Raw genomic sequence first — 24,585 nt, 5'->3', positions numbered from 1 at the left:
TCCTCCTTCTGCGGTTACAAGACGCGCTCTCTCTGGGAGAAGTTTGGGCAGAAACTCCCGGTCTCCCGGTTCGTCTCCGCAGCAACTCTCCTCCCCAGCCCCTGCTTGCAGCGTGGAAGCCGCTGCCAGCACCTCTACTTGGGCCCCTCCTGGAAGGCGACAGAGCTGGGGGAGAGGGGTGTGGACCCTCAGCTACGTGTGGATGTTTGGGGGAAGGAAGGTGGCCCCCATCAGCCCCATCTCACACCAGCGCACCGTTCTTCTCTGTACAGACACACCTTCTAGGCCCTGGATTTCTGGGATCTTAGCGGCTTGGCCAGCCACTCGCCTCATCCCTGCAATTCTCTCCTTGCCCTGCTCTGCTGGCCTCCGCGGTTTCTGCACCCCTGGGGAGAAGGGGTGCTCCCCAGGCTTCCCCACCCAGACAATTGCAGAATCCCCCAGCCTTCTCAGGTGTGGCCCAGCCCTCTCCAGCCCCTGTAGCCAGGCTGAGTAGTTTTCTGTTGGGTCAAAGATTCCAGGACTGGGAAGTCCAAGATGGGGCCCATTTGTTCAGGACTTTGAGCCCCGGCGGCCTCTGCCTGCGTGTCAGGCTCTCTGCAGTCTCCCGGTGTGAGGCCAGTCAGGGCAGAGTGGGGCCTCCAGGGAGGCTGAGCTGGAGTCGGCTGTTCACCTCTCCCCTGCCAGGACTCTCTCCTGCAGGGCGCCGGGGATCCTGGTCCAGTAGGGTGTGCAGGGCGCCAGTGACAGGGAGTCTAATAATAACCCCTAGTGTCCCCGTCACCCTCGGGCCCCAGGCAGATGGTGCCTGCCCTTCCAGAAGGAGGAGAGAATCAGGACCCCTTCCTGCTCTTAGGCAGGGATCCGTCGCCGGGTTTGGCTTCCCGAGTTCGCTTCCTTCCCAGTCTGTCTGGCCACCCTCTCCCCGAGCCCTGCCTGGGGAAGGCAGTTCCCTGAGAATGTAGCCACCTGGGGAGAGCTCCAGGGAATCTTCCGCTCCCAATGAATGCATGAAAAGAGGCGGATATGATTTCAGAGACAGCTGTGTTGCTTGCGTACTGTGTGTGTGTGTGTGTCTGACCCCACGTCCTTGTGTCCCAAACCCTGCGCCCCAGATCCTGCCCCTGGGGTCTCCAACCACAGCTTTCTCCTTTCCCCTGGAGGAAAAGTAAACTCTTGGCCTGGGTGGAGAAGACCTTGGTGTGTGGGGAGGGGCGGTAGGGCACTCCCCGCCCCCCCCCCCCCCCCCCCCCCGGCCAGAGACAGCTCCTGTCTGGCCAGCAGCTGTGGTTGGCAGGGCCTGAGCCTGGGCCACCCCCCCTCGGTCCCCTGGAGAGGTGGCAGATGAGCCAGAGGGACCCACTCACAGCCCCTGCCCCTCTCCTCCCCGGGGGTTCAGACCCTGACACACTGCTAGCATCCCCAGGGCCGCTGCTCCCCGGCCGCCAAACCCCCAGCCCCACCCCTACCTTCCCTGTCCTGCTTAGGCCTCCTGAGGGCTCTGAGTGGGACATGAGTCTGGTGAGCCTGGATGGGAAGTCTGGCTCTGGGTGTTTATTTAAGGCGGCTCCTGTTTTGGTAAGTTCCCCTGTTGTCTGACCGTGGGTCTCTCCTGGACGTCCCCACCTTCGTCCCCTTCCTCCTGAGCGGCGGTCACCGCCCGAGTCAGGGCACCACGTCAGTTAACACCCTGGCTTGGGCACCTTCTGCTGTCAGTCATCTCAGCAAACTGTGACCGTGGCAGGTGTCTGTACCTCTCTGAGCCTCACTTTCCTCCTCTGCAAGTATTAAATGAGATGTCCCTTGAAACATGCTTAGTACGGAGAGGGTCCCATAGCACGTGATAGGACCCAGTGACGCAAATCATTACGCAGACTGGCCTTGAGGTTCAGAAACGTGTCCAAGTACCATAACCCATGGAGAACACAGACGGAAGATCTGTGTCTACAGTCACTGATCAGGAAGGACTGAAAGACTCATGCAGAGGGGGCTTCAGCTCATGCCCCAAACGTCCAAGTGAACAGTACCGTCCTGTGGTACTGTGTGTGTGTGTGTGTGTGTGTGTGTGTGTGTGTACACAAAGATTAAATGGAACTGGGAACAGGCAGTGCATCCTGGAAAGCTCCGTGGCGGGGACGAGCCGTGCAGGGGATCTGGAAGGCAAGGAGGTCTAGGAGTGAAAAGCAGGTCGCCTGGTGACCGGGACATCCTGAGCAAAGTCAGTTCCCAGAACTTCCTTGAGGAAGCAGAGCTCCCAGTCACTTTCAGGGGTCTTGGGGAGCCATGGAAGCCCCCTGATGGCTGTCCTTCCATCCCTCCCTGCCAGTGGACTTGACCCTGAGTCCTCGCTCAGGCTACCTGGGCTCCATCCACCAGGCTCTTGGGGAGGTCGTGCCCAGTCTGTCTGCAGGGGCAGGTGAGGCGAGCCCCAGGTGGAGGAGGGCGCCCCGGCCCCGCTGGGCCCCCAGCCCCATCCGAGGAAGCAGCCCAGACCTCTCAGCCTGAGTCTGCTGACCTCTGCCCGGAGAGAAGGAGTGGAGATGGAGCAGATCCCTGCTTCGAAGGGCTACTGAAGGGACCCAATCAGTTAGTGGGTGTAAAGCATGTGGCCAGTGCCCGGCACTTCCTAAGTTGCCACAAGCCCTGCTTGGCAAGGAGTAAGCCCCAGCTGGCCAGGTGCCCATTGGACAGAGTTGGGGACAACAGAAAGGGCCCCTGGCACTGCCCCCAGCAGTGACTCCCAGAACAAGCCACTTCAGTTTCCTCCTTCAGTTGCCACCGTCAGCATGCAGCCGCCTCCCCGGAGAGGTGGGAGACCAGACACCGAGGAGGTGCTGTCCCTGAGAGGCCTGGAGGCTCCAGAGTGCTGCGCCAAGCTTTACTGCTGCTCCTGCCTGCGGATGTGCAGGAGCCTCCTGTGTGTTCCCTGCGTCGTCTTTCCTTGCCCCGCATCCATAGCCCAGCCGCATCCATAGCCCGGCCGTTCTCTTGGGACGCGCATGAGGAAGTAGAGGAGACACTCTTAATTTTTTACACGGAGGCACGGATTTCCGTGTGTTGATGTTAGGTGGTTCCGCTCCTAGACTCCCCAGAGAGTCCCAAGTGTGTGTCCTTAGGCCGGGGGAGGGGCTAGACCCAGAACTACAGGGCTCCCCCAACTCGGGGGGCAGTCTTCAGGAGGAAAGGCCAGGCGGGGAGGCCCGCCGGCAGGATTTGAGGGGAGCCGAGCTTGGGAAGAGGAAGCCCCCTTCACTCAGTCTGAGCCCTGAGTCACGGTCAGCTGGACAGTCACGCTGCGCCCTGCCCCCGGGGGGGAGGGGCTGCACCCTATCCAGTCACTGCCTCTCCCTCCGGCTCCTCTCGCCCTGGCCTCGCCCCTCGGCTGGCTCACTCTCTGTCTCCTGGGGTCTCGGGGCGAGGGGCGCTCGGGCTGTTGCCCACTCCCCCGCCCCAGTACAGGAGCCCCTCGCGGTGCAGCTGCAGCCTCGGCGTTCCCAGAATGCCAGTCGGTCAGTGCTGCCCCCAGCTTGGGTCCTGGGTTCGTGCTCTGGCTTCTCATCGCAAAGTGACAAACCAGAACTAATGGAAGTTACTGCCATGAGGGAGAGGCCCGAGCCCTGACGCGGGGGCGGGGAGGCGTGGCCGCAGGAGCTGCCCTGGAGCGCTCCCTTCTCGGAGCTGTCAGAGCAGGAGGCCGTGTGAGCAGAGCTCCTGGCTTCCTCTGGACGGGAGGTCCTCCCTGTAATGCCCTCCCCGCACCCAGACACACGGGGACCCGCAGTGTTAATTAGCAGCCGGAAAATAATAGCCCGTTGGCCGCTGGCCGGTGACACCAAGGTGGCCGGTGACACCAAGGTGGCCGTGGGAGGTGGCTCTTCAGGCTCCTCTTCCCTCCCCCCTCCAACTCCTCCTTCCCTAACCCTAACCTCTGCCCCTGCCCTGGTGCTCCCAGCGCCCGAGGAAAGTTCTGGAGGGGAACTGCTAACAAAAGGGCCTCCGCATTTGGGTTTCCCAGACAGGGCCTCCCCAGGGCTGGGCTGCACCAAGAGTAATCGAATGAGGCCAGATGCCCAGCTTGGGGAGCCCCACCCCTGCCCCCTGGCCTTGGAATCCCAGGGCCCTGCGCACGAGACGAGGCTTGCAGGAGGTCAGGAGTCCGGAGTTGGCTGTGAGGCATGAAACGGGGGAGCCAGGGCAGGGGCTCAGGGGTGGGGACTGGCTGTGGTTTGGAGAGATTGAAACGGCACCAACCCAAGTCGAGATTACTCCTTGGAGGTCCTTCCTTGGTGGATGGGGATCCATGATAGAGTCAGTGGGTTTTCCTGTTTGGGGGGAGATTGAGGGTGAGGTTGTCCAGGGTAGCTGGGAGGAAATATGGCTGTTAACCAGTCTCTAATCTATACAAAAGGTTTATCCAGGTTTTTGTTACTTTCTTTTTAATTAGGATTAACTTACAGGGAAGTGCACATCCCTAAGTGTACACCTCAATACGTGTGTGTGTGTGTGTGTGTGTGTGTGACACCATCCCAGTCAAAGTGTATTCCTGACCCCCCAGGAGGCTCCATCCCACTTGATTCCCTCCCAAAGGTAGTTACTATTCAGACCGCTGTCACTACAGATGAGTTTCTCTGACTGCATCTTACGTCAGTTAAACCACACAGTCTCTGCTGTGTCATCTGGCTTGTTTCCTCCACCATTACATCTGTGAGGTTCTCCCACATCACTGGCTGTCGCCGCAGTTGACTTTTCATAACTGCGTCATATTCCGTCGTGTGGCTGCAATCCCTGTTATCTATCCGATCTCTTGTTGGTGGACATTTCACTTGTTTCCGGTGTTTGGCTATTACCGCAGTGTTAGGCTACTGTGAACATTCTTGCATGTATCTTGTGGGGGACATGAGCCCTCCTTTCTGCCAGGTGAATATGCAGGAGTGGGGTTGCTGGCTCTTGGGGTATACGCACACTGCACAGTGGTTTGCAACTTGTGACGGGGGTCCTGGGCTTTAGCAGAGGGGCCTCAGGCCTGCGAGGGGGTGGCCAGGACAAAGCTTGACATTTACGTCCACCCCTCAGTCAGAGGCTCTCTGTATATCAGCGCTCTGGAGTCTGAAGAAAAGGTTTAGCTACTATAAACGGTTTGAGAAAGTCTGTTGACACTAATCAGGGTTTCCCCAACTTCAGTGAGATACAGATCTCTTGGGATATCTCTTGGTGCAGTTCTGATTCACTGGGTCCAGGGTGGGGCTTGAGAAGGTGTGTTCTGCATTTCAGAAGATGTCAATGCCCCAGGGTTGGTGAACTTCGCTTTGAATAGCAAGGCTCTAAACCCCCATCCTAGCCTTCTTCCCCTTGGCCTGGGGCTACAGGGCCTCCAGTGAGGGGCATGGGCTGGGGGCCAGCTAGTGGCAGCTTCTTCCACCGTCTCACCAGGCCAGCCTCCTGGCACAGTCCATGGGACAGGCCCAGTGGCCCTGGCCCGGGAGCCCCAGCGCCTGCCACCCAGGAGGACTTCCGCAGGGGGGTGTGGTCAGGTCCACTGGGCCTTCCCAGCTACCTGGAGGAGGAGGGCTTACCACCCATGCTGCTGAGTCGGGGGTCGGGGAGCAAGTTCCTGGCAGTACCTAAGACATATTTATCCCAGGTGGAGGCGAAAGCCACACCTCGTCACGTCCACCCTGAGCCATCTCTCCTGTCCTCTTCTGGGCTGTCCCCACTGCTTTGGCCATTTGTCCGTGAGGCTCGGAAACCCGTCGGTCCAGGTGACCAGCTGAGCAGGTCAGGCCAGGGGTCCGCAGGCCGGCCCAAGCCCTCACGGGCCCGAGCGGCTGCGTGGGCTCAGCAGACACCCTCTCCCCTGTGAGGCTCCGCCCACCCCCGTCCAAGACGACCCCGGGCCTCGGGACTGCAGACCCCAGCCTCTGTGTTCAGGGTTGTCTCCCGGTGTGCGCATGCTCCTGCCTGAGTCTTGTCTCCCCCTTAGCCCAGAAGGGCCCCAGTGTCCCCCCCGACTCTGCTCATCACCCTGCCCCGACAGCCCAGACTGGAGCGCTGGGGGTTCTGGGCTGGGAACGACCCGGGGCACGTGGGCAGCAGGGCGAGGCTGTCAGCTCAGGAGCCTGACTTAGAGCCAGGTCCAGCCCTGGCTGGCAGCCACCAGTCCTGGTGCCATCTGGCGTCCATCTGGCTGAATCAAGAGATTGGAAGGCAAGGAGTGGGGGGGGCTCTGGGCCTCCTGACGGATAGCGGCTCCTTCTGTAGGACCCTGATTGCTCTGCGGTCCTGAGACGGCATTTCCTCCCCCCTTCAGAATTCTGGGCTTTGCGGCCACAATTGGCATCTAGGGGGCGCCGTCCCTTTCAAGATGTGATGAGAGGGACGCCCCAGGTGCATCTCATGACGTCTCCCCCCTCTCCCAGCGCAGAGTTGGCCTCTGGTTGAGGATGTACCCCAATACCTGGAACAAGGCTCCGTGGGGCACATCCGCCAGGGCATCCCTTCCCCGCCCTGCGACAGGCCCCACTCAGCTTCTGAGACACCCCGCCCAGCCCCGTGTCCTCCAGGAGGCCTTGGATGCTCTGATCCCACGGACGTCCGTCTCCTTGTCTCCCTCAGTCACACAGAGCACTGCCCACAGACCTCACTGACCGGGGATGATTCCTGCCTTGTCTCTTGAGCAGCTCAGAGCATCCATCAGACAATGCCTGGTCCGCACCTGCATCCAGGTGTGTAAGCCCCGGACCTGGGGGCCAGGCTTGAGCCGTCCCTCCTTCCACCACTTGTCTCGTGTCCTCCCCCACCCACACCTGAGCTCCTCTGCCCCCGACTCCCCGCCCAGCCCGAGGGCAGGGCGCTTACCGACACCCCTGCCACCCACGGGACCAAGTGCTGACCCCAGGCCTCTCCCTCCTCAGTCGCTGCTGTTCCTGGGGCTGGTGGCCGCCGTCGGGCTGGGCCTGAACCTCGTCTTCCTCGCGGCTTACCTGGTGTGTGTGTGCTGCTCCCTGCAGAGCAGTGCGGTGCAGACCAAGCATCGCCACCCCTGCTGCATCACCTGGACGGCCGTGGCGGCTGGGCTCGTCTGCTGGTGAGTGTCCCTCTGCGCCGGGCCCGGCGTGCGCGCTCGGGCGGGGGGTGGCGGGGGTCTCCATGTGAGGCTGCAAGGCGGACACAGCGGAAGAAAAGTGGGCCTGACCATCTGGGTCTTGCCAGTGGTCAGCCTGATGACAAGGACACCCCTTCCTCGCCCTCCACTTCCTGCACAACCCCACCCCGCCGCCAGCAAACCCCAAGTGGCTCCTCAGCTGTCTGGCCACGTTCTCCTGCCTGAGCTCCGGGTACCTGGATGGGAGGGCCTGTCTCCAGGGTGAAAGCTGTGCCTTTTCTCGCCAAACAGTGGGAATCAGATGTCCGGGATGGCGAGGGGAGGCTCCCGAGCGTCCCTAGCCCCTGCCCCGGGGTGGGCCTCTCCAGCCTGGCAGCGAGCTCCCTGAGCAGTTGACCGGCGACATCTCTGCTCTCTGCGTCCTGTCCCCTCCCAGCGGCCGCCCGGCGTCTGCGATCAAAGTCTGACTCCAGTCCAGATCAATGCCATCTTCTCACAAGATCAATAGCTCTTAGCGCCATCAGCTGGGTCTTCTTTGCTTCGGATGGTGAAGTGAGGCTTCCTAACTGTGTGTCAGAGCCACGCTGCCCAGGCAGTGTACACACACACGCGGGCCTTGTGTTCACCAGTTGTATTTTTCTTGTTTTTGTATCTACAGAGGTTTTTCCAAAAGCCTCAGTTCCTCCTGAAACGCTCCAGGGGGTGGTCCTGCCCAAGGGGTGGAATGCCTCATGGCTAATTGTCCATTGTATCCAAGAACCCACAGCACTGTCTCGGCAGCAGGACAAGAGGCAGATGGGGCTCATCCCTAGCGGCTCACCTCATCCCCAGGGCTTTCCTCTCCATTAGATCACGTTCAAGGTCCCGTCCTGCCTGCAGTGTCAGGGCATCTAAGCCAAAAGATAGGCAAGAACTCAAAGCAGCTTTGCAGGGGTGACAAAGCACCAAACACGTGGAAGGGAACCAGGGCTGGGTGAGACACGCGGCCGGGGCTTAAATCATAAACTTAAAGGAGAGAGGTTGAGCCATGGTCGCAAGTTCAAAGACAAATACGACTCCCAGCAGAAAGGAGCCTCCTGCAAAGTACCTGGTATTAAACAGCCTCCTCCTGAGAGTAAGGTGTGCAGGGCGGGCAGGGAGAGACAGGATGGAGACGGCCCAAGAAACCAGCAGTGCTTGCTACGCAGGCAGCCCTCTCTCCTATGAACTCAGATTTTTCTGAAAAAAATACTGCAAGTGACAGAAGAATACTTTGGAACAGTAAGAATGACTTGGGAGGGTCAATTCCAATAAGTAATCGTTACCTGCCCCTTAAGGAAAACTCAAAACGGGAGTGTATGTGGCACAGCTCCTCCTTCAGAATTCTCCAGCTTACCTGGGCCGGGCACGAGGGAGCCGGCGATCAGAAAAACAGCCCCCAGTTCTGCCTTCTTGTAGCTCTCGGTCTGTTGGGAAAGACAGAGGATCATATGCTTGTTTGATCTGAGTACTTAGGAATTAAAGGGTAATTTTGGAGACAAGGCATAGGCGTGAAGTTGGATGGCCCACTCGAGTCGGGTGTTAACTGGGTGACAAGGGCACCAAGACCAACAGGATGAGAAGGCGTGAACTAGGCAAAGGTGGGGGCAAGCTGGGAGGAGATACTTCCATGCAGAGGGAGTTGGAGTGTGTGCAAAGGCCCTGTGGTGGGGGGGAGAAGGGAGCAAACCTTTTTTTTTTTTAATTTATGTTATCGAAGTATAGTTGATTTTCAATGTTGTATTAATTTCTGCCATACAACAAAGTGATTCAGTCATTCTTTTTCCTATTCTCTTCCATATGGTTTATCCCAGGATATTGAATGTAGTTCCCTGTGCTACACAGTTGGACCTGTGGTTTACCCATTCTGTATATAATACTTTGCATCTGCTAACCCCAAGCCCCCAATCCATCCCTCCCCCACCCCGCCTCCCCCTTGGCAACCACAAGTCTGTTCTTTGTGAGTCTATTTCTGTTTCGTAGATAAGTTCATTTGTGTCATATTTTAGATTATTCCACATATTAGCGATATCGTATGGCATTTGTCTTTCTCTGTCTGACTTACTTCAGTTAGTATGATCATCTCTAGGTCCATCCATGTTGCTGCAGGTGGCATTATTTCGTTCTTTTTTATGGCTGAGTAATATTCCATTGTGTACATGGACCACATCTTCTTTATCCATTCATCTGTCGATGGACATTTAGGTTGTTTCCGTGTCTTGACTAATGTGAATAGGGCAGCTATGAACACAGGGGTGCGTGTATCTTTTTGAATTATAGTTTCGTCCGGGTATATGCCCGGGAGCGGGATGGACAAAACTTTTAAGGCACTGAGAGAAGCCAGTGTGGCTGGAGCAGAGGGGCGGGCGAGGGGGCTGGGGTAGGGGTGCAGCAGGGTGGGGGATAGGCAGTAAGTGCGGTGGAGGCCCACAGTTACCTTCACTGGAGTTGTGCTCAGATTGGAGCCCAGCTGGAGTGAGTTGAGGGAGAGAAGCGGGGAGGGGGGGCCAACAAAAGCAGAAGGAGAAGGGATACGAGGTGAGGCTGGGGGGATTAGGAGGCGGGGGTCTTGCTGAGCTCTGACAGCAAGCATCCCGGAGAAGAGGGGAGATTCAATCCGTAGAAGAAAGAATGAACAAGGCAAAAGGGATATGAGGAGAATTCCCAGCGCACCTCTCTTTGGGAGTGATTTAACATTTGATTAAGAGAGCGGCGCTGTTAAACCAGAGAGGGGCAGCACCACAGACTTGTCTCAGAAGGCTGGGTGCAATTACACAGCCCCTCCTGAACCATCATCTCCGATAAATCCATAGACCATGAGAAGACGCAAAAGTGGAATCCTCCGTTGTTGAAAACAGGGAAAGGGAGAGTTAAAAGGATGGGAGAGCATTGGCTTGAGGCCGAGTGCCCAGAAAACACTGGATCATGACACAGAGAACTAGCAGAGAAAGTTAGAAACACAAGGAGCAAACGAAAGGTATTTTTCAGAGCAGACTGAAATTTAAAAGATGAAGTGACTAAAGAGAAGCTCATAGAAATACAATACATTTAATGTATGAATATTTCTGCATTTGACCAAGGTCCTCCCAGTATCCCTGTGGATGCTGTATTTACAGATTGTGTGGTGGTGCGGTTAAGTGGCTTCAAACCTGGTTGAACAATTCTGGTTGAATGCAAAGAATACTGATTTACTCATGGGTTCACCAAACTGTAGCTGGTGCGTGCATGCGTGCGTGCGTCAGACACGTGAAGCAGATAGGAACCTTGTTTTAAAATGCACATTCTCAGACCATACTGGTAACAAATGGGTGCGGTGTGCCCCCCGCCCCCGCCCCCCCACCTACGCTTTTAACAGGTGATTCTGTCCTGTGGTCCATGGACCGCTTTCTGAGAAACACTGAATTGGGGGTCAAGGGCACCCTGGAAGGAGGTTTCTAGAACAGTCTCCCAGGGGATTCCATCCCAGGTTCTGCCCTGTTTAAAGAAAAAGGGTAAAAACATTTGCACATGTGTCTTCATCTTTCCCCCACAAAATCAGCGTTTTGGATGAAAACTCAAGGAGGCTGTTTAATGAATCTTGAGAGGACCCCCAGGGGTGTGAGTCAGAGAAAGTATGATCAGTGACAGAGGCAAGACTTCGAATGATTTGTTCAGGCTGGAATGTTGGACTAAAACCAGCTAGATGGATTTAAAGTTCCTCTTTTATTTAAAACAAAACAAAAAGCAATACGGCACTAGAGGAAGAAGGAACGCCTGGGCTTAGCGGCAGTTCCTGGGGAGAAATCCAGGGATATTAATGGACCACAAGGTCAGTGACAGGGAGGGAGGACCCCAGGGCATTAGCCCCCTGGAGGGACCAGCTGGAGGGACCAGCTGGGCTTGGGTGCTTCACTCAGAGGCCACGTTTAAGGGTGACATGGACTGATTAGAGAGAGTTGAGCCAGAGGGTGATGTAGACCAGGGTCTGGAGGACACATCTGACTCGTAGAGCAGAAAAGGGGTGACACGGAGCCCCATTCAGATGTCTGACAGGGTGCCTTGCAGAATTGGAGGCTTATTCCAGTCTGGCCCCGAGGACAGCCAGGAGCCAGCAGGTACGTGATTTAAGGTGGTAGGCTTCAGCTCAACCTAACTCAACCTAAGAAGGGACTTTCTAGAAGCCGGAACATTTCAGCAGGACAGATGCCTCGTGTGTGGTGTGGGGAAGTGGAGGTGAAAGGATAGAGAATGGAGGGGGCATCCCCAACCCTTGGAGGGTTTGGGAGAGGTGAGTGTGATTTCATGAGACCTCAGTGGTCCCCAAGCCCACGTGTGTCAGAGTCACCTGGGGAGCTGGCAAAGGTACGAGTTCCTGAGCCCCTCCCAGACCTACTGTAGCATCAAAATCCCTAGGGCCCGGCCAGCAATCTTCCACCCTTCAGAGCCCCGGGACTGGGGAACAGGAGTATTTTCTTGTTGGCTGAATGAAATGTGCTGCAGAGCTAGTTGGCCAGGCCAGAGACCGCTGCCCCAGAACCTTCCTCCCTCCCCCGGCCAGTCCATCTGCCAGAACTCTAGACCACCCCCTCTCCCCTACCCCCAGGAAAGAGTTCCTCAGCTAAAGTCAAAAACCCGCTCTCATGGATGTTTAAAGGCGCTTTCATCATAATTGCCAAAACCTAGAAGTAACCGAGAAGCCCTTCAGTAGGTGAATGGCTAAATTGTGTTCATCCAAACAATGGAATATTATTCAGCGCTTAAAAAAAGAAAAATGAGCTATCAAGCCATGAAAAAACATGGAGGAATCTTAAATACATATTACTAAGTGAAAGAAGCCCGTCTGAAAAGGCTACGTACTGTAGGATTCCAACCATATGACATTCTGGAACAGGCAAAACTATGGAGACAGTAAAAAGATCAGTGGTTGGCAGGGGTTAGGGATGAGGGAGGGGTGGACGGGCAGAGCACAGAGGACTTTAAGGGCAGTGATATTACTCTGTATGAAACTATAATGGCGGATACATTTGTCCAAACCCGTAAGATTGCACTACGACACCAAGAGTGACCCTAATGTAAACTGTGGACTCTGGGTGATAATGACGTGTCCATGTAGGTTCGTCAGTTGTAACAATTGTCCCATTCTGGCGGGGGCTGGGGAGGCTGTCTGGGCGTGTGAGGCGCCACAGGGTATATGGGAAATTGCTGTACTTTCCATTCAGTTTCGTTGTGAAGTCTAAACGGCGCTAAAAAATAGTATACTAACAAAATTTCTCCTCTGGGTGTCACCTCTAAGTTTGGGGTCTTGCCTCTAGTGCTGCGGTGGGCGTTGGTTTCTATGGAAACAGCGAGGCCAACGACGGGGTGTACCAGCTGATCTACTCCCTGGACAATGCCAACCACACCTTCTCTGGGATCGATGTGCTGGTAAGGTCGCGGGCGGCCGGTGAGGTCTGCGTGGTGGGAACGAAAGCCCCAGTCAGAGTCCAGCCAGCTCGGCTCCAAGGGGGCCGGACTCCCCTTGGGGCTGCCAGTTGGTCCCACCAGGAGCCAACCGGCGATTTCTGCTCCCCAGGCTGGGGGGCACAGGGGGCAGGGGTAGGAGTGAGGACCAAAGGAGAAAGGCTACGGGGTCCTGGGGGCCAGGACGGCTGTGGGATCAGAGCCCGTCCATCTTCAGCAGAGCTGAGCACTGTGCCATTTGTTCAAGAGGCCCCTGAATGTGGACAGTCGGCCCCGCGGTGCTTTCTGTGTTCACTTTCAGTGCTGGGTGTAGAGTATGGTGGGTGGCGTCCAGGAGATGTCAACACTCTTCAAAAACAAGTGAAGAGCCCCAAACCCCACAAGGTGTCCTCCGGGCTCTGGTTTCCAGGCGCCGTGACTCCAGCTGGGGGCTAAGGGTGAAGGATGTGCTGGGCTGGCCAGAGGAGAGGAAGGAGTTTTTGCCCAAGGAAGAGGTCCACTTGCTGAGCCTCGAGGGCGGGGAGAGTCAGGGTCTTCAAAAAAAGGCAGCCCATGGCCCCCAGTGCTTGTCACTTTCTCTCTGGAACCACTGGCTCTTTCCAGCTAATTTCCCAGCAGCCCCTGGCGCCCTAGGAGCCAGGCTCCAGGGCAGTTTTCAGAAATGCCAGTCCTGTCCGCCATCACCTCTGGGCCAGTTCCCCAGTAGAGGGGTGACCTCAGCAAATGAGCAGTTGTGTCAGGCAGCCTCAGCCACGCAATCCAGCCCTGACCGGAGCCTGTGGACCTCACTTCATCCTGGTGCCGCTTCAGGAGGATTCGACCTCAGTGCCCCTCCTCTCCCTTAAGCTCCTCTCAGGCCTTAATCCCCCAGCCCGGCTCCTCCCAGGAGGGACTCCCTTAAAGAGACAGCTGTGCTGCTCCTTGGGGGTACGGCTGGGTGCTGGGTGCCATGGCCTCAGAGAGGGTCCTTCTGGGGAGCCGAGGGTCACACACCAGAGCAGGGTCCCAGGTCTCCTGCTGAGCTCATCCAACCACCCCCTGTGTTCACTGGGACCCATCCCTGGGGACTGAGAGCTGTCTGGACACTGGGCTGGAGCAGCTCTCATGGGGCGAGGATGGGGCGGCTGGGATGGGGGAGCTGAGGGGCCGAACGCCACCTGACCAGCACTGGGTGGGGCCTGGGGGGAGCTCACTGCCTGGGGACCCCCGCCATTCCCTCTGCCCTGGTGGGGAGGGGGCTCCACCCACCAGCACAGAACCACTGGAGGAAGAGCCAGCCCCTGAAGGAGAATCCCTTCCCCGGGAAGCCCCAGAGCCATGACCTTCACTGGCTGACTTGTGACCATTGTAAGGAATGACCCGTGGCTCCCCAGGGCTGAGGAAGAAAGTCCCAGAGCCGCCCTGATGGGAAGATTCAAGCTTTTCATGTCCTTATCCCCCGTAGATGAGCTGAGCCTGAGACCCCCAGGCTGGGCCCATCCACCCCAGCTGAGAGCTCCCCAGGGTCAGGGGTGGACGTTGTGCGTCAGACCCCAGGTCTCTAAATGCCCCCGTGTTCCTGAAGGGAGGGGTTCCGTGTGTCTCTGGCGGTCAGCCCCTCACCCTCTCTCCACCATTTCTGAAAAGCAAAGGCAGGCGTCCCAGGCTCTGGTGATGGTCCAGCCGGCCAGGAGCTGCTTGGGTCCTGATGGCCACCTCCTGTGTTGACCTGCGTCCTTGGCTGGGCCTGTGGGGCTGGTTTGGGCCTCGGGTGGGCACCCAACACTCCCAGTCCCAAGGGCTCCAGGGGAGGCAGCAGATCTTAGAGGGCTCCCTAGATTGGAGGGGGGTGAAGGCCAAATATCACACAAATGATGTTAGATGAGATAATGCCCATGAAAGTGCCTGGAATCTCCAAAAAACGCTCCACATTGGGAGGGGGGACCCTATGCTAATGGTGCCATTATTATAATTACTGTAATTGTGTATATTACTGTAATCACCACGAAAGAGAGAGGAGACTTGGATTGGGGGGCGGCGGCACTCAGGAGACAAGTCAGGTGACTAAGACCTGGGCCAGAGTGAGGTGGGCCCTCCCAGGCTCCCCTTCCCAGACCAGAAGCCCCAGGCCTGCGCCCTTCCACCCTGAGGGAGCCCTGTGCCTCGGTGGGTGGCGGGAGGGTCCTGGATCAGCTGCACACTCTGATTCGGGGGGTCGCAAAGGGTCATTTGGGAGTGCCATGTGGGTCCTTTCTCTGGATCCAGCGCCCCCGATCTGGGCCCCAGTGACTCACTCAGGGCGTCTTGCACACCTCTAACCCACTGGGGTCTCGGCTGAAAACCAGGGCCTTGGGCTCTACAGCCCCTGGGAGCTCAGCTGGCTCGAGTTTGAGCCACATGTTCTGGTGGCCACTGAGGCTCCTCTGGGTTCTCCTTTGCATTGGCATCAGGCCTGTGGGCAGCCCTGGGGAAGGAACTGGGCACAGAGAGGTTGTGTTGCTGCTGCAGGGTAGGGAGCTAGTATGTGTTAGAGCGAGTATTGGAACCCAGGGGTCTGGTCTTAGCCTTTCCCTTCAAGGCTCTGAGATGGGGGCCCTGCCCCTGGCCTGCCAAGCCTCCACCCCTTCATCTCCTGGCACTTCATCCCCTGCCTGTCTAGAAAACCTCATCAACTCCCTCTCTAAGAGGGAGCTTCCTCCATCTCAGAGATTTTCAAACTTGAGCTTGCATCAGAATCCCCTGGAGGGCTTGATAAACACAGATGGGGGGGCCCACCCCAGACTTTCCAATTCTGTAGGTCTGGGACCAGGCTGATAATTTGCATTTATAACGAGTTCCCAGCTGATAACAGGTCCAGGGGCCACAGCTGGAGAACCATGGTTCCATCCTCTGGGGCAACAGCTTCCTCTACCACCTGCTAGCTCGCCCCTAACCCCACCCCAGCCTGGGGAGCTGAGCCGGCCCTCCCGATTCCCCGTGGGAGTGCCTGATCCACCTCTGAGTGTCCCCATCGCCATCTCCCTGTGGGGAGCTCTGTGCTGAACCTCTAAGGACTGGAGGTGCAGTGGGGAAGCCGGGGGTGTAAGTAGGTCAACGCTGTGATTTTAATTTTTTCTATTTTGTTTCGTTTCCTATGGGAAGACATCAGGAGGAAAGAGAGAGCCTGGCTTTCGGGGGTTTTTTCCAAGGAGGAATTTAAGAAATAGAGAAGTTAAACATATAGAGCTATGGCAGGGGAGAAAAAGTCGTCTTACAGGAAAAGTTTACAGAGCACTTTTTTTTTGGCTGTGTTGGGTCTTCGCTTCTGTGCGGGCTTCCTCTAGTTATGGCGAGCGGGGGCCACTCTTCATAGCGGTGCGCTGGCCTCTCACTATCGCGGCCTCTGTTGTTGTGGAGCACAGGCTCCAGACACGCAGGCTCAGTAGTTCTGGCTCACGGGCCCAGTTGCTCCGCGGCATGTGGGATCTTCCCGGACCGGAGCACGAACCCGCGTCCCCTGCATGGGCAGGCGAACTCCCAACCACTGCGCCACCAGGGAAGCCCCCTACAGAGCATTTTTAACGGCCCTGTGATCTAAAGTGTGCTGGGTATCATATAGGAATATGAAAATATCACACAGTACAGGTCTTGCTCCCAATGTTAACATTTATTGAGTGCCTTTGGATCAATGGCTGCAAAGCACTTGTCCGTTGATCTTATTGAATTGAAAAGGAACGTTTATTAGGGTGAGGTTTAGTTATTGAATTCATTTGTACATGCCCAGCATCTCTGCACTTTGGTATCTCTTAGTCTTTAGCCAGCTTGTAAGAACCAGCAACAAGCCGGGAAAAGGAACAAGCCGCTGACACTGAAAAACATAAAATGCAACAAAGGGGGCCATTCTCTTTTCTGGAACCAGGAACTCCTAGCCTAGCGCAGATGTGAAAGGCCACAAAGTTGCTGTCAAGTCCCCCCTAATGCGGAGAAACAGCGTTTGCTGCCAGGAGTGGGGTCTGATCACCTCTCTGCAGAGCTCTCCCCATTGGACACTCCTAAACCTTCTTCTGGGTCTTTTTTTTTTTTTTTGGGCAGTACCACAAGGCTTGCGGAATCTTAGTTCCCCGACCAGGGATTGAACCCACGGCCCTCGGCAGTGAAAGCGCAGAGTCCTAACCACTGGACTGCCAGGGAACTCCCATTCTGGGTCATTTTTCTCTTCCTTCCAGACCTGGGGGAGCTGAAGTCTGCCTGGAGGAATAGCGCACACTCCCCACTTCCAACCAGTTGTGCTTGTTGGTATAGCATGACAGTTTCAGAGCAACGAAGCCCTTCTTCCCCTCGTGCTGACACCCAGGCTCAGAACGGGCTTGGCAGGGAGGTGCTTGGGGTTCCCAGGCTGGGTCTCCAGCCCCTGCCGAGACCCTGCCTCTGGGCTATCGAGAGGCACCTTTCTAATTCTTGTGGTCCTTGTTTGCAGGCCCAGGAGAGTCACCTCCATTGACCTTCCCTCTCTACCTCTGAGCAGAAAGATGCTTCCTTCAGGCTCTGCTCAGCTCCAGGCAGGACAAACGTGGGGGGCGGGGGGGGGGGGGACAAGCACAGAGAAGGCGCAGATTTCCTCCTCCTGTCACGTGTCCCGGCTGCTCAGAGGCAGGATCCCGTCTGCCTGTATTATTTCAAAGTTCCATTGTTCTGCCCTCACTCGGGGGGTTCAGGACGCTGTGGGCTGTCCTCTGCTCTACAACAAAGCCTTTCTCTTGTGAGACGCTGAGAAAGCCTATTGTGGGAACAAAAGGTCAGGTAGCAACAGAGGGACTCTTCAGTTTAAACATTTTATTCCTCACCCCCCAAAAGAATTCATCACCCAAGGTGTTTAAACTTTGAAGAGAATCTTCAAGGAAGAAAAATGGCTTCTCTTGTTTGTTTCCCCATCTGGGTCTGTCTTTCTAGGAAAGCACTGTGTCTTGGAGCCCAGGTCCTGGTTAGGGCCAGATCGAGCCTGTCCCCTGGATGGAGGGACCCGTGGGCTGCGCGGGTAGTGGGAGCCTCTGTTGTCCATCCTCCGTCTGGACCACAGCCTCGTGACTCTTCAGGGCTGGGGGTGGCGCCCATGGGGCACTCATTCAAGGACAAGCTCTTCTCCTCCAGAGTTTGAGGCAGAGGGTTTACCTCTCTGGCTTCCTCCCACCCGAGGCCAGACTCAGAAGCCCCGCCCCTCCCCAGGTGTCTGGAACCACCCAGAAGATGAAGGTCGACCTCGAGCAGCACCTGGCCCGGCTCAGTGAGATCTTTGCCACCCGGGGCGATTACCTCCAGACACTGAAGTTCATGCAGCAGATGGCGGGCAACATCATCGTGCAGTTGGCAGGGGTGCCCGTGTGGACAGAGGTCACCAAGGAGCTGACCGAACTGGTCAACCAGACTGGCTACGTGGAGTACTACCGGTGAGGGGCCCCGGGGAGGGGTGATGGGGCTGCACCAGCTTCCTTCATCCAAGCCAGCGTCTTGGGGCTTGGGCTGGGAAGTGCCACCAGAAGGTCTTAAGCCTTAATGACTGAAACCCCTAGGACATGAGAGCTTGTGGGGGTCGAGCGGTGGGCATGTAGTACAGCCTGCTTGTACAGGCAGGCGCTGAGCCCCAGGGAGGGGCAGTGATGTGCCAAAATCTCAGCGCAGGAGGCTGGACCTGGCCTCCCACCCCGCACACAGCAAGGGGCTCCTCCGGGACCAGCATCCTCTGTGGCTGGCGCTGGGTGAAGTGCTGGTGGCTTATGGGTTCCTCACCTGCCCGGGTTTCTGGGATGGGGTTCCTCCACCTGCATTCTCGGCCACAGAGGTGCGGGGCGTCGGGAGATGGCAGCCTCTTTGCCCCCCCAGTCGTAGCTGCTTAGCAAGCTCAGAGGTGCCTCCAGCCTGAGTGATGTGGGCTGCGGGGCGCCACCCCACCTTTGCCGTATCAGGTATGCAGGTTCACACCTGTGTCATCGAGCCTTTGGGGTTTCATTTACGTCTCCCCTGCCTCCCCATCACCCAAACCCCATCCCAGGTGAAGGCACTGGACACAGGCCAGCTGACCAGGGACCGGCCGCCCTCCCTCCACGCACAGGGTCTGGTGAAGGTCACTCTGGGGACAACCAAGAAAGGAGGAGGCAGTCCCCGTTTTGGGGGGCTCCCAGCCGAAGGGTGACACCCACTCATGGCGTACACGTCCTTGCGCACCCAGGGCAGGGCGCCTGGCACGGAGGCAGTGCTGGGGAGCAATGGACACAGGAGCCCTGAAGAGCAGGTGTCCGCTCTTTGGATGCCCCTCCCACCGCCCCCCCCCCCAGTTTGTTGCCTCCCCTTCAAGCCATTAGCAAAGGTCAGAGTCTTTACCACAACGTTGCACAGTTTACTCTGGGTCCATTTCCCCTTTATGAGAAAGCCCCATCCCAGGCTGAACTGACCCAGAGAAAATGTTTCTGGTGGCCTCTGGCCACAGACCTCCCCATCCAGGGCTCTCCCTTCCCCGGGGTAGGAGATGGCCGGGCCCCGACCAGGGGGAGCTCATGAGCCCCCCCTGCCCCAGCCCTGGACAGCACTCCTTGTTCCTCCCCTTCCGCCCATCCAGCGCCTGCCTTTCCAGATGTCACCAATGCAGCTTCCCACCAGACTTTTTTTCGCCCATGTGCAAAAGCACCTTTCTCCCAAGTGACCACACAGAAACCGCCAACTCTAAGGACTGGTTGTGACTTGTGACCCAGTACAGTGGCATGTGATAAGTCCTGTGACACGAGGGACAGTCATTGCCTGAGCCTCCTAAACCGTTTTGTCGTGGAAAGTTAGGCATCCGTTTTGACCCTGCCATTCTCTCTGAGTGGACCTAACCTGGGGCCATGTACGCCGAAGGGCCTAATGCGGGCACTTGGAGAGTGACTGTGGTGAAATAAGTCAGAACATATGTATCAACCGGGACTCTGACGTTTAAGATGATTTTATGAAAAACTGGGGTAAGTGTGGTGACCGCTGCACGGTATCTATTTCAATGTGGGTGACTGAGAGCGTCCTCCGGAGCCCCCATCCCCAGCTTCCACCCCGTTCAGGTCTAGTTCAAGGTTAGCACCTGATGTTCTGTCCCTTCCCCTCATCTGCTGTTTGCTCCCGCCTCTTGCCTGAGCTGCCCTAAAACAAAAGCCTTATTTTATTCTTCATGCCCTAACCAGCCTTAGGGGCTGGGTCTCCTTTGTACAGCCTCCACATCTTTGCTTTCCAAATGGTTCTAGAGCACAGCCATCCAGCTAAGCAAATTCTTTTTAGTGCTTTTACACAAGGCCTGGCTAAGTATTGGAGGCAATTAAAAAGCCAAGAGACTCCTCTCCGGAGATTTACAAAGGGTGTAACAGCAATCGCATCAACACCGGATATGGGAGGAGCTGAGAGAGTAGGGGCCTGAGCTGCTCCTGCGAGAGCCAAGTTCTTGGTTAGAAACACATCCCTAGGTCATCACCAGGCTCCTCTGGGAAAATGCATCCGCCTCGCAGAGCTGTTTCCAGGAACCCTTTACTACACAAGGAGGCGTGGATGCCTTGAAACACAGTCATCGTGGAGAGTCGGTTAGAAGCAGTCCTGACTGATTTCCTGCTAATGTGCAGAGTAGAGGAGAGAGAGGTAACAAGAAACCTTTATGTTGGAAACATGAAACCAGGACTTTGAGAGGCGCCTGGTGGCTGGCTGTGTCTCTTGTAGGAAGGCCCTGAGACATGGAGAGTCTGGAATTCCTGGTCCAGGCTCTTCTCCCACGGGCCTCAGTTTAACAATCTGTAGAACGAGGTTCTTTTTTTAAAAATTTATTTTTTGCTGCGTTGGGTCTTCGTTGCTGCGTGCGGGCTTTCTCTAATTGCGGCAAGCGGGGGCTACTCTTCCTTGCAGCGTGCGGGCTTCTCATTGCAGTGGCTTCTCTTGTTGCGGAGCACGGGCTCTAGGCATGTGGGCTTCAGTAGCTGTGGCGCACGGACTCAGGAGTTGTGGCGCATGGGCTTAGTTGCTCCGCGGCATGTGGGATCTTCCCAGACCAGGGCTCGAACACGTGTCCCCTGCATTGGCAGGCGGATTCTTAACCACTGCGTCACCAGGGAAGCCCTGTAGAATGAGATTCTAATGCTGGATGTTCCTGAGGTTCTTTCAAGCTCCGACTCTGATTCTAAGAAGACTGGCTCTTGGTGGCCTCATCCTAGTGGTGGGCGGGGCAGGCTCTGCACTTCCCCAGAGCCGCTAGATCCATTCCTGGGAGCTCCAGAGACTACAATGGCTGCCCCAGCTCCGCTCCAGGCAGGGAATCGAGGATTTTGATTTGTCCCCTTTTTGAGGCGTTTAGCCTCCATTCGTAAAGGGGGAAGGAACCTGGTTTGGCTGCCAGGCGGCCTCCAGCATGCTCTCCCCGACTTGGAGCTTCTTTGTCACTTTCTTCCAGCTCCACCCCACTCCCTACCCACACTCCAAGCTCTTTCTTACCCTCCTTGTGGTATTAGTGAAGCAGAAAACATTTGCTGGAGAGAAGTCAACGAATTTGCTTGGCTTTTGCATCAAGAGACATAATGATCAGAAGACTTCCCTCTTCTGGGACTAGGAGAATCTCCTCTCTGCTCCCTGCCTTCTCCGTCCACCAGTCCCCAACGCTTAGACTGGTCCCCCAGCGCAGGGCCGATGGAAGTGGCTGCTCAGCGAGGTTGGAGCTGAGGTGTGAGGGCACCTTGGGATCCTGTTTGGAAGGGAAAGAACCAGGGTGCTTTGCTTGGGGTCTTGTCAGCGCCCTTGGACTTGGGTACCCTGGGCTCTGCAGCCCGTGCTTTGGAGAAGCAGAAAAGCAGGGACCCCGGAATCCCTCTGCCTTTCTTTGTTTCCCTTTTCATTTAGCAAGCACTTAATCCTCACAGAGTTCCGGCCTCCTTCACAGGTTTGCAAACTGAGGCTCAAGGGGGAGGGGGGGTGCAACTTGCCAAGTTCTCCAGCTTGTGTGACTGCCTTTCCCCATCACCTCAGCCCTGGGTGGGCAGCAAAAGGCCAGAGGAGTGAGGGGCTGGGAGGCCTGGAGGTTCTTGGTGCCCTGGGATGACCTGGCCCGGGCTCCCTTGCCCCACCCCGAGCTCCTGATGGTCTGGGGATGAACCCACGCATCCGAGAATCCCCTGGCCCTAAGCTCGGTGCCTGGCACAAAAGGTGGTTGAAATCAAAACCTAATCAAGGGCTTCCCTGGTGGCGCAGTGGTTGAGAGTCCGCTTGCCAATGCAGAGGACACGGGTTCGTGCCCCGGTCCGGGAAGATCCCACATGGCGCTGAGCGGCTGGGCCCGTGAGCCATGGCCGCTGAGCCTGCGCGTCCGGAGCCTGTGCTCCGCAACGGGAGAGGCCGCAACAGTGAGAGGCCCGCGTACCGCAGGAAAAAAAAAAAAAAAAAAAAAAACTAATCGAAAGGATATATGTATATGTATAACTGAATCATTTTGCTGTACACCTGAAACCAACACAACATTGTAAGTCAACTACGTACACTCCAGGACTTCCCTGGCAGTCCAGTGGTTAAGACTCCGCGCTTCCACTGCAGGGGGCGTGGGTTCGATCCCTGGTCAGGGAGCTAAGATCCCACATGCTGCCGGGTGTGGCCAAAAAAGAAAGAAAAAAACTATATACTCCAATATAAAATAAAAATTAAATTTAAAAAAATAAAATAAGCTACAAGGATATATTGTACAATGTAGCCAATATTTTATAATAACTATAAATGGAGTATCACCTTCAAAACTTGTGAGACACTATATTGTACACCTGAACTTATGTAATATTGTACAGCAACTATACTTCAATTTTTTAAAAAAAGTTAAAAAAAAAAGTAAATGAAAGGAGAAATTTATTTCCTCGGTTGCACCAGCCATGTTTCACACTCTCGTGACCACACGTGGGTAGTGGCAGAGAGAGTGGACAGTGCAGAGGTGGTCCACTTGCATCACTGCAGAAAGTTCAGGGGACCGTGCTGGTTCAGACATTCAGCTGGGGCAGGGGAAGGTGACTCCTTTGTCCGGGCAGAAGCGGGGTGCAGCTCCCGGAGCCCAGAGGAGCTGTCCACCATGCACGCTGGGTTCTTCCTGTCCGGGGCAGGGGCGCCCCCTGGTCTAGTTTGCTTAGCCACTGGCTGTGGGCGGTTTGTATCACGAAGGGTCCAGCGGGCCTGGGGCAGTGGTCCAGGCCTCCCTGGTGGACCCCAGGTGGGCAGTCCTGCCCTGCTCCCCTGACCATCCCTTCCGGTCTGCTCAGGTGGCTCTCCTACCTCCTGCTCTTCGTCCTGGACCTGGTCCTTTGCCTCCTCGCCTGCCTGGGACTGGCCAAGAGCTCCAGGTGCCTCCTGGCCTCGTGAGTAGCCCCGCTTCTGGACCTGGGACAGGAGCTGGCCAAGGGTGTGGGGTGACAGTGCCACCATCAGAGATGAGGGCCTGGCAGGGCTGGGAGGATGTAGTGGGGGCAGCAGCCACTGACTCACCATCTGGACACCAAGCCACACCAGGCTTTCTTCACGTGTCCCCTCCCTCCTGGGCCTGACTGTTGAGCAGCTGAGGCGTTAGAGACACTCACTTCCTCAGCTTACGCCCTCACTGCCGTGTCTCTTCGGCTCAGGGACCTGTGCCCCAGGCATCGGTCCATATCCCTCCGCCATCAATCAGCGGGGCGATGTCAGGGCAGGGACTGAGGCTGCCCTCAGGGCCACTGCAAGAGTCTGGGGGTCGGGGGGACAAGATCGTAGCCGAGAGGGAGGGCGTTGAAGGTTGGCGGGGTGACAGCCATCACGGGATCCCCCGCCTGCCGGCCTCGGCCTGGATCCCACCGGCAGCTGCCTCTCTCCTAGGGTGCTGTGCTGTGGGGTGGTGGCCCTGCTTCTCAGCTGGACGTCCCTGGCTGCTGACACTGCTGTGGCGGTGGTGAGTTGGGTGGCCTGGGGGTGCTGGGTGGTCTGACCAGGTGGACCGTCTGTCCAGCGTCCCCGGGGCAGGGCCGGCTGCCAGTCTCAATCCCTAACCTAGAATCCCAGAGTCTCAGGACTAAAGGGGCTGGGCTCATCTGTGCCAGCCCCTCCGCCTTCAGATGGGGACACAGGCCCAGGGAAAGGAAGGGGCTTGCCCGGGGTCACGAGGCATTTCAGGGCGGAGCCAAGATAAGACCCTTGAAGCCTGATCCCTTTCCCACCCCGCTGGCCCATTCCCAGCCACGGCTTGTGAGGACGGGCACAGATGACCAGGTGCCTTCTCTCTGGGTATAAAGAACTAACCAGGTCTGGTGGGTGTGGGCGGGGTTTGAGCCTCAGGCCGGAGGAGCCCTCCAGCTTCAGAAGCACACTCGTGGGCCGGCTTCCCCGGCGTCAGGAACGTGGACGGTGGCGTTTCACCTGCTTCCCGTCCCCTTGCCCTTGGACTCACACACACCACCTAAAACACAGAGGTGTATGTTTCCTGGTGTGATGCCTCGACATGTGAAAAGAACAAAACCAAGCGTGCACGCACACACACACACACGGTGGGTCAGGAGTGTAAGGGGGGAAGCTTCCTGTGCAGGTATGTTTGGTCTTCAATAGACCTAATGCTCTAGAGAAGCTGTGTGCGTGTCATTCATTCGTTCGTTCGTTCGTTCAGCTGATGCTTGGCTGTGTGGCACTCGATGGTGCAGGTGCCTGGAGATGCAGAAACAGGAGGACGTGATGTTTGCTCTTGACTAAGTCGCAGCCCGCAGAGGAAAGACGTGTAGGCAGATCATTGCAATCCCATGTGAATCGATACATGGTGGTGCACAGTGTGTGTGTGTGTGTGTGTGTGTGTGTGGCACAGGGGGCAGGATGTACCAAGGGATTTCAGGGAACCCCTAGCTGACTTAAGGGCCACAAAAGAACCCCGTGACCTGCATCCATTCTGCCCTTTCAACCTGGGGAGAAAAGAAAAGGGCTCACTGGAACCCCTCTACCCAAATACGTGCCTGGCCCAGTGACTTGGGGGCTGGCTGGTGGCCCTGGCCTTGACCACTTTGAATCCATGACGCCCCCAGAATGAGTAG

At 56.7% G+C, this 24,585-nt stretch overlaps 1 protein-coding gene across 1 annotated transcript in view; it reads left to right on the top strand.

The window, feature by feature from the left end:
- The window catches only part of TTYH2 (tweety family member 2), a 39,675-nt gene that overhangs the window by 572 nt on the left and 14,518 nt on the right, over window positions 1-24,585 (top strand). The window contains exons 2-6 of the mRNA XM_022589732.3: window positions 6,912-7,084; window positions 12,412-12,523; window positions 17,741-17,961; window positions 22,804-22,899; window positions 23,390-23,462. Coding sequence (XP_022445440.2) covers window positions 6,912-7,084; window positions 12,412-12,523; window positions 17,741-17,961; window positions 22,804-22,899; window positions 23,390-23,462 — 675 coding nt within the window. The remainder of the gene's footprint in view (window positions 1-6,911; window positions 7,085-12,411; window positions 12,524-17,740; window positions 17,962-22,803; window positions 22,900-23,389; window positions 23,463-24,585) is intronic.

This window comes from Delphinapterus leucas, chromosome 19 (genome assembly GCF_059928025.1).
Source record: "Delphinapterus leucas isolate spDelLeu-1000000601 "Yukka" chromosome 19, BTC_Dleu_Yukka2, whole genome shotgun sequence".
Lineage (NCBI taxonomy): Eukaryota > Metazoa > Chordata > Mammalia > Artiodactyla > Monodontidae > Delphinapterus > Delphinapterus leucas.
The sequence above is the reverse complement of the archived record's forward strand: the minus strand, read 5'-3'. Positions and strand labels throughout refer to the sequence as shown.